The sequence below is a fragment of the Cheilinus undulatus genome, linkage group 20 (genome assembly GCF_018320785.1).
Source record: "Cheilinus undulatus linkage group 20, ASM1832078v1, whole genome shotgun sequence".
In the NCBI taxonomy this organism is placed as follows: Eukaryota; Metazoa; Chordata; class Actinopteri; order Labriformes; family Labridae; genus Cheilinus; species Cheilinus undulatus.
In genome coordinates this window covers 33109186-33122957 of record NC_054884.1, presented here as the reverse complement: position 1 = coordinate 33122957, position 13772 = coordinate 33109186, and the positions used below count along the sequence as shown (strand labels likewise).

Sequence of the window (13772 nt, the reverse complement as noted above, 5' to 3'; positions counted from 1 at the left end):
CTTCAATGATAAACACCACTTATGCATGAGCCTGAACTGTGACTGAGTTTAAGTCACCCTGTCTGCTACATAATTGATGGCCAAATGAAAAGAGATTTGTAACAGCAGCATTGGTTGATATCTGTGAAAGGTTATTCCAAACCTGGATTTCAGTATAGATTGGCAAGCCAGCCAGAAGCCAGCCAAATAAAAAATCCATAACCCTAGCCTTTCAAAACAAATACAAAAGATAACCATCCAAAAATAACATACCTCAATGTCTTTGCTTCTCGCCACCTCCTCAAAGTTCTCCTGTTGCTCCAGGGTCTTATCCACCTTGTCGTCGGTCATACAGAAGCACCTCAGTCTTGACTCCACAGGGTCATTCATCTTAGCAAACACCACAAACTTTGCCATGTATGGCACACAGATGAGTTCCCTGTATAGCTGTGTGGCCAAGCCCACTGTCTCAGGGATCTGGTGGCAGTCTGCCAACCAGAACCTACATGAATATTGAATAAAAATGTTAACTTTGTACGCACAGAGAAAAACTCACTTTGTCATAAACACTCATACGAGGGAACAGTGGATGTCTCACCTGGCTGAAACATTGGTGGTGAAGGAGACACAGTCATTGACGAAGGTGAGAGGAGTTGTACCGGTGATGTCTTCCCACTGTGCTGGGGACGTACCACCTGTTTAACAGAATACAGAGAAACTTTAATCATCTTTATGTTTTATTTGAAGTGCTATTTGTAAGCATATTTTGACACTTCTTTTCAGTTAACAAACCATCCTCCTGTCAAGATCCAGGAGTCATATTAGTTTTTATACTTTACACATGGATATACAACCGAATACACATACCTGTAATGCTACAGAGAAGACGGAGACATGGTGTGCAGTCTCCTTTGTAGCCGTTGGACAGCCCCTCCCCTGAAAGCGGCGGGACTGGGATTGTCATAGTGATGGGCTTGTGGAACTTTCTTCTTCTGGGCTCCACTGTAACGATGGGGCTGAAGGTCGCTCTGTTACCCAGGATTTTCTTTACTGTGTCATCAGGTACTGGCTGGGCCTGTTCAAACAAAACAACAAGAATAAATACTGTGAATTTAATATATGTGTGAATTCATCCATCTCCATATCCATCTGTATTTACTGTTGTTAGCTGCTAGTCTCTGCCACTATTCTCTCTGAGTGAAACAAATAAAAACTAATGACCTGTAGTCCCACTTTGATCTTCTTGGTCAAAGCTCCCTCAGGGAAGGAAGCTTGAACCAATGGGACACTCCGGCTGCACAGAGTCCCACCCTCTGGGCCCATCTGATTGGTCTCCTGCCTGATTCGGGACACTACAGCAAAGTATTGTGGGAAGTCCTTGGTGATGATGCGGCAGATTCTCTTCCTCTCCAGTTCCTCAGGACTGTCAAGCTCTACAGGAGGGAAAATAAAAACAATTCATGTTAATTCTACCTTTATTTCTTAATTAATCTAAATTGTTTTAGGAAGCTTGAACATAACAGATAAAAAATAAACACAGGGATATAAAGAAAAAATACCTGGTTAACTTTAACAGCTACAATTGACATATCAATATTCCTTATTTTGTCAGCACAATAATAAAATACTAATCAGTCAGTAATCATTCTTTCATACTAATAGTGCACATTCTTGTTATCATTCTACTTGTCTCTATCCATGCTCCTTTCTCTGTTTCTTCTCTGTCCCACTTTCAAGCCTTAACACAATCTCAGCAGACAGCTGATCAACACAAGGGTGGTTCTACTTGAAGTTTCTGCTTGTTAAAGGCTGTTTTTCCTCACTACTGTTACTTTCCTAACATTACTAAGAGTGTAAATGATAGAAGAACTGTCTGCTAAGCTCTTCTGACTGAAGTTGGCAGAAGATACAAAAGTAAGCAGTCCTAAAAATAGAAGTACTGCCTGGCAGAATTAAAGTACAGTAGTGGGCCAAGAAGAGGGGCTGTGGTGTTTTCAATTTAGGACGAGTTAAAGGCAAGAGCTGCCCATGACGCCGAATGACTGTGAAATTTTTCCTCCAAAATCTAAACATATTATCCTTGAGTCAGAGCGCACATTTGTGGAAAGTTTGAAGAAAATCCCCAGTATTCTAAAGACATTGCATTCACAAAAGAATGGCCTTGAAGGGGTTAAACTATAGCAAACCACCTTGACGTTTGACCCATGACCTCAAAAATCTAAGCAATTCATCTTCAAGTCCAGATTAACATTTATGCAAGGTTTGATGAAAATCTTTACAAAGTACTCTTGAGATATCACTTTCACAACAATGGCCCTTATGGGCGGAAAGCCCCAGAATCAGAATGCCTCTGGCCTTGGCTATCGCCAGTGGAGAAGGCATAAATAGCTTATTTATTAAGAATATGTCTTAGTATTCATGTAGAAAATGCAGAGCATCCAACGCAAGCTAACAAGTCACAAGTAAGAGCCTTAGAATCTGCGATATCACTGTCAGGATCCATGGAAGCCTCATTACCTATCTATTACTGCATCTTTTGATCGAAATACCTCAGTTATGTCATATATAGTTCTCCACCATTTATATTCCTTACAGATATTCATGCCTTACTCACTTTGATCTCTTTTGTGGATGCTTTATTTGGTTTCAGTTGCTATCATACCACATTTATCCCCCCTTTACTACTTGGAAGAACCACAAGATACTTGTGCCCTAAAGTAAGAATTAGCTTTCATTAAACCCAACTAGCCTTGCAAAGTAAATTGATTTGCCAGACTCAATGTCATCAAGCAAATTCATCTTGCAAAGTTCCACTCCACAACGCTTGTTCCACACCTGTGTTCCCCCCACACCAATCAGCATCATTTGAGAAGTTTTTGGCTGCTGGTGGAGCGATTGGCTCGGATGTAGCTATAGCGGCAGTTTGATCAGCACTAGACCATATTTATTTAGTTAAACAAGAGCAAAGAGTCGCACTGAAAGCTTCTAATGATGGAAAAGATGTTTTTGCTCTTCTCTTAACCTGCTTCCGCATGAGTTTGTAAAGTTGTACTGCTATAGCTATTAGTTTGGATGTAGCTATAGAAAGGTGGCATTTTTTCTCAGTCCCTGACCACATTTCTTTATCAGAGCCCCGCCGAAGCTTCTCTTGGCAGAGGAGATGTTTTTGCACATCTCCTGATAGGTCTGCAAGCTGTGCTTTTCATAGCCTGTACAGCATATGTTGGCACTAGCGCTCCGTATGTCTACTACCTCATTTTGTCTTGCTGCTCTGATTGGCCTCTCATGAGTGTGACAGACAGAACGTTCGTCCAATCACCTTCTGAGAACTTTTTGAAAAGTCCTGCCCTTCCCAAATGCTTTGTATGGGAGCTTTCCCAGATGCATGTGGAATATATCCAAGCAAACTATACCCTTTTTATTCACCAACTGTGTAGGCCAATGGGCAACAAGAACCAGATCATCACTGGGGTTTCTTAGTGGGAACCTTCACACACCAGTTTTCATCAAATAGTCCCAAGACACCTCAGGAAGGCTGGACATTGGGCTACAGTGCTCTCGTCACCAAACCATGCTAATTTGTATTGCATTATTTCTCTTAACTTTTTAACCACATAGCACTGACAGCCCAAACAGGACTGCCCTGCTTAACAGTCACCAGATAGTGACAACACCAGTACTACCTACCCGACCATATGGGGCCTAATGGCCCTGCTAAAAACAATGCTATTCCTGGTCCCAACACTACCCATGAAAAAGGGCAGCAAAGAGAAGATGAGAAAACAGAAAAACACTGACAAAGTTAAAAGAAGAGCTTGGAGAGAGGATGAAGGAAGTAGAGCCAGGGTGAAGTGCTCTGATTGGGACCAGCACTCCACCCAGCTGGACTGGGCTATATGCCCGAATTTCCACCTGGGGATTGATAAAGTATTTCTGGTTCTGGTGAAGCTCAGTGCACCACAGTACATAGTGTCTTGAGCATTTAAGATTAAACATGAGGTGTGCTTGGCTATGATATCGCCATAGTACTACACAAAGGGGTTCATGAGTCAAAATCCATATAAAAGGCCTGCATACTAGAAGTATGTAGTATGAGGATTCCTGAAAGAGAAGTCTTTAAACTTCTTTAGACTTAGTTTTGAAAAAATAAATTTACTTCACCTTCATCCATCCCACTAAGGAGCTGTTTGAGGTCATCGGTCTTGTAGTCGTACAGATGCTCCTTCCAGGTTTCCCCGTTCTCGCTGCGCAGCAGGATCAGCTCTCTCTCCTGACCCCGCATCGAGCCAAAGTGTGGGATCTCCACAATCACAGGCCTGGTGAGGTACATGCCAGGAGAAATGGGTTATATTTAATCTGTTTCATATCAATTTAATAAGTTCCACATTGACCTAAAAAAGATATTTTAACACATTTTAGTTTTCTTTTTCTGGGTTACTGGTGCCATTAATACTAGTAAATACGTGTTTGATTCCACAATCAAAATGAAACATGAGCACGGGTCCTGAAGACATACAGTACATGTATTAATGAATGTATGGTGATGACGTAATGATAGCTGTGGCCGTGCTGCAGCTCAATGGGACATTCATAGTGCATGTGATAGCTTGGTGTGACTTGACAAGACACATGAAACGAAAGGAGGACTAAAAGGAGGAGAAAGCTGCACAGCCCTTATTCAAACAAGGCATGAGAGCAACAGAAGACAGAAAGATGAATGTCCTCTCGCCTGAGGAAGGGTGTTATTGAGAGGAGTCTCTCAGAACTTAAAACAACAGACCCAGTGTGGAAGTGTCAGAGGAACTATTTTCTTGATTATTTCCTCTGGAGACCTTCAGAAAAAGGAAAGTGACAAAATGTTCTCTGAGGGTTTTCTTCTGTAAACCTTTGCTTTTCTATACTTAAATCTAGTTCACACCAACAGACACAATAAACCTATTTCCAGTCCAAAACAGAACGAGCAACACCACTTAAGACAGTTAAATGGCTAAATTCTTAGGCTAGCAGTGATATGATATTCAACTCACATGCGCATAGGACCAAAGAAAGATGTTTATTAAAAGCCAAGTGTCTTAAACTGTGCTACAGATTGTGAGTGAATATGTCTTCTTGTCTCGCTTGTTGAGTCTTGTTGAGTTTCTGCTAAAAACAATGCACTGTCTGATATGGCTTTTTCATAATAAAAGCTATTCAACATGTAACCTAGGGACTTTGGGCTGTCATTAAATTAACTGATATTTAGCAAAGATACTGTTTGTGTCTGGCATACAGAGTTGCTATAATTTAGCTCTTGACCATGTCATCTTGAACTTGAGACAAGCATTAGTTTAAACACACCTTTAGCAGGTGGATATGTTGTCACTTCTATGAAGGAACACACCTTGTTCATACAAAATAATTTTGTTCTGACTTTTTTTCTGACTCACTTTGGCAATACAATGAGTCAAATCACTTGTACGGAGATGTATTGGACACTACCAGACACTTTCACTTTGAACTGCTGCCCTCAGGCAGACACTTCAGGGCACTGAAAGCACAAACGAACAGATGAAGTAATGTTGTATTCACGCCAGATGCTATTAAAGTCATTTGTATGAGGTAATCACAGGTAAAGTCAACGTGAAGAAGTGAGTGTACACAAGTTTGCCTCGCAAACACCGCAAACATGCGGCAGGAATCATGCAAATTGACTGGGTAATTTGCACGAATAAGGTTAATTGGGGCTGCTTTCAATGTGCCATTCACTTCATTTGCTAATTCACGAAAGTTGAAAAATCTGAACTCTCATGAATCACAGCACCGCAATGGTCAATCAGCATGAAGATCCTCCAGAAATGTATTTCACATATGTTGCTGAAGCATCTTCTAAGGACCAGCCTAGGGATGAGGAGGTTAATTCAACCAGAAAATGGCTTGAAAAAGCTTGTAGTGTTTGTCTGTTGCTACCGGAGCTATATGACACTACATGTCTGTTCTACTGGCACAGGAATACGAAGGAGCGCACCAGGAGGGAAGTAATTGATCAGGTCAGATTGCCTAGTTAGTTGTGAAAACAACTTTCAGCAATGTTAACAAGTTAGCAGCCATGTTTGTTGACAACTGACTCAAAAGCCGGATGTGGAGAAGGAAGCCCCTCCTCTTGTGTCTTTTGGCCTTTCATGTCCACAAGATTTGACAAGTTATTCATGCTAATTAGAAAGAATTAAGCGCGTAAACTCCCTATATTTGTGTGTTCAGATATGCATGAACAGATGATCGATTGCATTGGGTGTGAACACAACACAACAGTTTTTATGCCAGAGTTCTAACTGCACTAAACACAACGAGAACTTGCATATTATTCTTGTGCAATATGATAGAATTATGCAAGTGTTAATTTCCTTTAGAATATTCATATCATATTTTCTTAGCTAAAATGTCACAAACTACGTGGTTATACTTGCCACCATGGCTGGCAGGCTGAGCTAGCATTGGCATTAGTTTTGACTTGTGTGTACTACAACCAAGTGCTTGTGTTGAATCTGGTATTTGAATCTGGAAATATCTGTGTCGTGGTAGAAGCAATACCAGTGATGGAATCAATGCCAGTTTCCATCCACCCTATTTATTGTTGCATATATAGTTGCTTTAATGGAGAGAAAGGATGAACAGTGTCTGCAAATAGTACTTGACCACTATGGTCAACTCCCTCAAACCAACATGCCACATGTTTCCATGGATAAACTAGCTAACTAGCTACCAGTATCTAATAAATATAATGAAACCCGTAATTATTTTCCTATCACTTACATCTCATCATTTGAAATTTATGAAGAGGATTAATTTCATGTCAGCAAACCATTCTCAGATAAGCAAAAGTGTAAGGTGACAAACAAGCAACAGTGAATTAATAGCACTTCATTTTATAAACACCACTTTGCAAAACCAGGGGTCAACACTGCTCTGTGATAATGTGATATAATGGACCATTACGACTCATCCAAACTTCCTACTGATGGTTCTGGAAATCAATAATGTGAGGTGACATAAAGAACTGATTTCAAAGGTGGAGTAAAGTAAGAGCGGTCATGAGAAGCAGGATGATGCTCGGCTTGAGGAGGAAAAGGCTCATGCCCAACAAGCGCAATCCAGTCCAAACAGCCAATCAAAACCTTTGCTTTCAGTGACATCAGAAGCCCACTGAAAGCTTCTGAAATAAAGAACACGATGGTCTCTCAAATGAAAGTGGCTGGAAAATAACTGTGATGGTGTAAAGCAACACTGTAGTTTTAGGAAGAATTGTACTATGTATCTCCCCGCTATGCTATGAGGCTAAAAATCCACATTACTGTAACAAACCCATCTTCTATGTAGCTTTGAGCTCTTGTAACTAGCTATAAATTAGCTGCTGTTGACTTCTTCCCAAAACTACCATATAGGAGTAGTGCTGTGTCCTGACAAATCAAAGTCAACAGAGATGGGTAAAATAATCCATCAGCATGAATCAGCCTCGGTCATGTCATTTCCTTGGGAGAGGTGGGAGATACAGACGGGGTAGGAGGCAAAAAGAGGTTGAGGATGGGGGAGCTATATTTGGTTCCTACCCAACAAATCTAGTTCCTCTGGGTCCCAGCTGAAGCACTGGACTAACCAGGCTCTCGCCTTCATTAAGGGCTGGCAGCTTTCTGGGAAGATGTAGTTTACTGTGTCCGCAAGATAATGAGACACACGCACCCACATCCACACAAAACAGACACTTACAAAGTCAGTAAAATCCAACACCTCACTGAGTGTTATTGTTCTAATCAGTCATCTATGACATTAGTAATAGCAAAGATAATACCAGTGCTGCTGCTTGGAATAAATGAAAAACATACAAATTTACCAAGTGGAGGTAATGGATCTGAAAAGTAAAGGCATTTTGCTGATTCACAGTGATGTTTTAAGGCACGATATATACGCCCCTGTGACGTTTCGCCCTTACTATGAACATTGTGGAGGGTTTAAGTGATCCCCCTCTTTTCTGGGTTTTAGTTGTAGCTAAAGGTGCAAAAACAGGATCAGTGGAGCCAGCAGGAAAGTGCAGCACTGTATGTGTCTACATGTATAGAGCTCCAGCTGTGTTGTATTCTTTCACGCTGCCACAATGTTATAACGCAGTGTCAATTAACAAATGGGGACACCAAATATCACACATTTGCAGCATAAATTTGAAGAATATATTTACATATCTCAAGACTTACTGAAAGCAGAGTTTCGTAACGCACTATCACGAAAATGCACTGTGAAAACTCCTAAGGCCCTCTTTATATTTTACTATTTTGAAGGTGCACCGTAAAGTCAGAGGATTGATTAAGTGGCTTTATTATAAATGGGCTCTGGGAGTGCCTGAATCAAACCTTTAAGAATAAAGAGTGCCTACTTGAAGTATCTTCAAGGTGGATTTTAGTTTTTATTCTTTAACAAGCTTGACTCCAACCGGTGCATCACACTTTTCTTCTTTTACAATGCCCCTTAACACAAACGGGACATTGTATGATATAATCTGATGGAGGATTTAGGTCATATATATTTTACCAAAGCATTCCCACAACATCAGAAACGTTAAAAAAAACCTTTGGCGTAAAACTTCTGCCAAAGGCATAACTCCACTGACTCTTAAAATCTCCCAAAATGCTTATTTTCTCAGCCAGAATACTTGGCTGTATTCAGTAATGCCTAAAAGGTGTTAGACTGTATTATCTGTGGGCTATACTATCAATGGTACCCAAGTAGGAGACAGTTATGTACAAGATATTTTAGAGACCCAAGTCTGTATTGCACAAGAGTGTGCTTGGCATGTTGTGTTAGACAGAGCGGGTATTGGAACAAGAAGCAAAACCTTTCTCCTTAACTGTCCTGTTAACTTTATAAAAAAAATACACTTATATTAAACTGTAAAGAAGTTGCGCCATTGTGCATCCTGTGTGAGTAAACCAAGCTCTGTAGTGCAATGTTAGCTTGCAGATACATGTCCATTAGTATCTCTAATGCATCGTCTGAACATAAGTGTGTGCCAGACTTTAAACCTGATTTTAAATTGGTTTAAGGTGCAACCAATATCTGCATCCTCCAGATAGCAACTCACCAGCTTTGCACCAGACTATTCCTCATTTCAAAGGTATATTTCAGCATTTTTGAAGTTGGGTTGTATGAAGTAGTTAGGGATAGTAGTGGCATTATCCTCCAGAGATTTTAGTAAGTGTTGCTCCTTCAAACAGGATGTGCTTGGGGAATCTAGGATGTACGCTTTATAAAATTTTTGGAACATTTGTTTTTCACCTAGAAAGCCTTTCTTTCTAGAACTATTTTTCAACCAGCTACATACTCTTTCGCCTCAGAACACCTGATCAGCTTTTATGAGCCAGAATACACAGAGGAACTACAGAAGGAGACTCAGTGGGAAGACAGAAAGGGAAAGAAACTTTGGTGGAGACTGGTTAGCTGGAAAGATCCAAGTTACCTGATAGTACAGGTGTGGAAACTGTGAGCCCATGCTCATGAGAGTTACACATTTCTGATTGAGGATAGTGGCTTACAGAGGTCTGCAGCCTGCATCACTCCCCATCCAGAGTTCCATGCTTTTCTGTATGTCTGTGTTTTACGGACCTTCTTCAATTTTCTGAAGTCAGAGAAACTGTCTCCAATCACAAGAGCTGAATGGAAATTTGCCATTTTAGTAAGTTTATGACTGTTTCTTTATTCATAATGGGTAATAATAAGACAAGCTACAGTCAACACAATATGTTTACTTTATAAAAACATTGCATCAGCTGAGGCAGAAGAGGACATAGCCAGTAGCCAAAGTTCACGTTGCAAAATAGTGCTAAACACAGAGTTTTTCTGGATGAAAAATGTAACGCTTACATTCTTTTTACGTTGACAGCTGAATCAGAAGTGTATTTTGGCCTATGTTTTCCTAAAACTTGCTAAATTATGTGGTGCAGCTACACCCATCAGTATATAGCCTAAATATTCCCCAAGTGCATTCTGTTTAAAGGGGCATAGTTCACTGAAATCTCTGGAGGCTAATGGTACTACTTTTGCCAATCTTATATAACTGGGACTTCAAAATATAAATGTACCATGTACAATGTACAATGTACATAAATTCGTACCCATAATCTGTTGTACACATAATTTCTTGATAGTGTAATCACGTAGTAAACGTGTAATCAGAACGTCCTGAATCTGGACCAGGGAATGAGCATTTCTTTTTTCTAATCCACACACTTCAATTTTCACATCTGCTAGAGATGTTGCCTTTACTTGCCAAAAGGAAACTCTGACACTGGAACATTTTCACTGCAACTGCAAATTAAACAGCAGGAATCACACCTCATCGTGCGCTTACACACATTCACACTTCTAAATATCTAAACGCAGATGGCTGGAAAATGGTGATGGCAAGAAGCAGAAGGAAGGAGATGTCAAGTAACTGAACACAAGTGCAGAAAAATACGCTGTTAAGCAAACTGCAACAATATGGGAGATAATTATAGAGAAAATAAAGTCTTACCCCAGGAACTGAGCACCTGCCGGGCCGACCTCGACCAGTCTGCTGGCCAGGCCTTCCCCTTCCACCATCGGAGGAGGCGACGCTAGTTTGTGTTTCTTGACCAGCCTGCAGGTGATCCTAGTGGGCGCTGTGCACTTTCTTGGTGGGATGATGATACGCATGCCGTTGTGCCGACTTCCTCTCATGGAGCCACCTCTGGCGTCGACCATAAAGCTGACCAGGAACCTGAAGGAGAGAGAGAGGAAGAAGGAGGAGAGAGACAACAAAGTGGAGACAGATTATAAGTGGGAGAAAAAGAGATAAACAGAGGGAAAAAGAGAGGATAGAATATATGGAATAAGAAAGGAACACAATTATAACAGTTCTGATGGACAGAGAAGAGCTTTAGTTGAGGTGAAGTCCCTCCCATGCTGTGGTCTTAAAACACACAAAGTTTGTGCAAAAGAGGAGAAAGATTAAGAAAGACAGAAGATCAGAGATGTTTCTGTGCAGAGTTTTCTGTGTTGGCTATAGCTGCACTTTAAAAATTATTGGTTGAAATTAGGGCTGTCAAACGATTAATCTTAAAAACCTCTGTAATCTCATAATGATCCGTGTGTATATGCATTGACACAGCATGACGTGTGGACGGAACAGCCTGCCATTGGTTGACAGCCATTAGCATTCATTAGCATTCAAGCTAACGGCAGTAAATAATCAAAAATAACAGATCTACTAGCATGGATTTAGTCTTTAAAGTCCTCAAAAAATCACCCTAGTTCCAGGGTCACTAGATAAGCTTCTGTAAGGGCAATGAAGCCATAGATGATGTTGGCAGAACAGCACAACAAAGTGCTTATCCTGTTAAATACAGTGCGAAACACTGTTATATGAGAAATATGCAGGAGTGCATGTACAAAAATGACTCACTCAAGTCCAGTGTAACCTGGTTGACAGCATTTACAGTTTTCAGGAGTGCAAGTTTAGTTGCTTTCCTTTGTGTCAGTAACCCATTTAAAGTTGGCGATTCATTCTCAAGAGAATATTATAGCTTAATTATTAAAAACCTGCTTTTATGAAGCTGCTTTTTAGGAATTCCTACTACATTGAAAGTCACGGCATTAACTTAACAACAGAAAAAAGAACGTGTTTCAATGGATCTACCAGGTAAATCCAAGGCAGGAACTGGAGCACATGAATCACTTGATGTCGTTTAATCAGGTGCAGAGGACTAACGTTCCGATGCACATCAGAGTCAATGCTCTCTGAGAGCACCGACCTCCACCCATGGAGGGGCTGACGCAAAAGAGACTCTAACAGAAAAACAGAACTTGCCATTGGATTACCATTGCTAAGACACTGCTAAAGTGCATCTACAACAAAATAGCAAACTGATAGTGCAATGCAATGCAATTTCATGAATCTGATGAAATCTGAATTTTGGGGCTTAATTGCACCGTGATTAACTTGTTGATACCGACAGCCCTAGAAAAAACAAACACAACAACATTTGTGTAGCTTTTATGAGACAGCTTGCCAACACAGGAGCCTCTGGATTAACGTGTGTTTTACCAATGTTTTAAGGAAATTTAGTTATGTGTGTAACTCATTTTGAACTTCAAAATTACACCCAAACACACAAAGAGAGACTCACACACACAAATCCACTCCATGCACTGGTGAACAAGATGTCATGTTAGTTTGTATGTAACCGTGGAACACATGGTGTGAATATAAATGTAATTTTGCATCAAAGTAAGACAGTATCCATAAATCTCAGGCACTGTTATCCTTGGTTGCATCACTCTAATGGGACTCAGTTATTGCCACTGATTGATTTCCTCCATTTAACTTGTAATCAAAAATTGAAAAAGTTCCAGGTGCAACTTTAGTGCAAGTCGGTGTCATTCCAATCTCTGCAAAGTCACATTCAGATCTGTTAGAGGAACAAAAGGAGTAAACACAAAAGCAAAACTCCAAACCACTTTATGTCAACTCTGTAACGACACAGTTCATGTGTGAGGGGAGCAAACACTGATGTTATGAGTGACCACTGAAGGGCAGGGGTGTGATGTCACCGGAAACAGGAAGTAACACAAATCAAGGGAGTGGAGGTGATAAAAAGGGCAACCAATCACAGTCAATCACCTGCTGTCGTACTGCGGGAGCGGAGAGGAAAAACTGCAGGGTGGACGACAAAGCAGCGCAGGAGTGACAGGTCAACAACAGAGCTACTGGATAAATTAAAGATGACTGGAAATTGCTTTCTAGCAGAATGTAAAGTTCAGAGTAACCCTTTCATGTCTGCTAAAGACAGCTAGAGGTGTGGATTTTAAGGTAACACTGACATTTTTCAGAGGCTCCCTCCCCATCTGTTCTGAGGTACCCTCTGTTAAAGAGCAATTCTAAGCATCAAGTTTAGAGTACTCCCAAGTGCCTGTCTTTGGTGCATGTTTTAAGACACCATCATTCAAATAAAGATATCATTGGTCATTGTTTATAAGGCACCAATCAGTAACTGTTTGGAAGTATTCATCATCATCTGTTTCAAACTACCCTCTGACTTCTTTTTGGTATGTTTTGTCAAATCTAAGACTTTTTTTCTCTCTGTTATTCCCCTGTACATCATAATAAGGGTGCATCTGGCTGCTGTTTCAAGGTACCCTTTCTTATCTGTATTAAGTAGCTGTACAAAGGCACCCTTTAGCATCCCGTGTCAGTTTTAGCCTTCTGTGTCTGTTCTAAAATATCTGTTAAAAAGTGCCATTTAGTGTTATTAAAACTGTTTAGCGACTGTTTTTAAGGTACAGTTTAACATCTGCTTTAAACTACCCTGAAGGCATTTTTCCATTGCATTCAGGCGAAATATAGCCCCTGTAAAAGACCACTCTTAGGAACAGCACAGGTTCCCAACCTAAGGGGGGCACAGGGCCCTGTTTGCTCTGACAATGTCAAAATTAGATGTGCATACAATTTGTTAAAATCATTTTTGGAGATACAATGTACAGCACCATGTTAGGGCCACCCTAAAAGATTAAAAAGGAGGATCCAAAATTTTTAGAGTTTAAAAGGTGAAAATTTACGAGAAAAAAACTTGATTTAGAGTTAAAAAAGTCATATATTTTGACTTTATAAACTCAAAAATTTCACGTTTAGAGTCAATAACTTAAATTTGTGAGAAACCAAACTGCAAACAGTTTATAGATTACCCCAGTTGACATAAATGTCTCCACTAAGTCCAGATGATAATGATAATGTGACAATCCTGGGCAAACAT

The 13772-nt window shown here is 40.3% G+C and overlaps 1 protein-coding gene across 26 annotated transcripts in view; it reads right to left on the bottom strand.

Annotated features, from left to right (window-relative positions):
* Positions 1–13772, bottom strand: part of LOC121528118 (ankyrin-3-like) — a 252631-nt gene that overhangs the window by 40691 nt on the left and 198168 nt on the right. For 20 of the 26 annotated variants that reach the window (XM_041815302.1, XM_041815297.1, XM_041815308.1 and 17 more), the window contains 7 exons: positions 12644–12676; positions 10517–10741; positions 4141–4295; positions 1201–1412; positions 847–1054; positions 578–674; positions 253–481 (listed from right to left, as the gene is read on the bottom strand). In XM_041815302.1, the coding sequence (XP_041671236.1) occupies positions 253–481; positions 578–674; positions 847–1054; positions 1201–1412; positions 4141–4295; positions 10517–10741; positions 12644–12676 (1159 nt within the window). The remainder of the gene's footprint in view (positions 1–252; positions 482–577; positions 675–846; positions 1055–1200; positions 1413–4140; positions 4296–10516; positions 10742–12643; positions 12677–13772) is intronic. The other 6 variants (XM_041815296.1, XM_041815316.1, XM_041815300.1 and 3 more) reach the window with 1 other exon arrangement.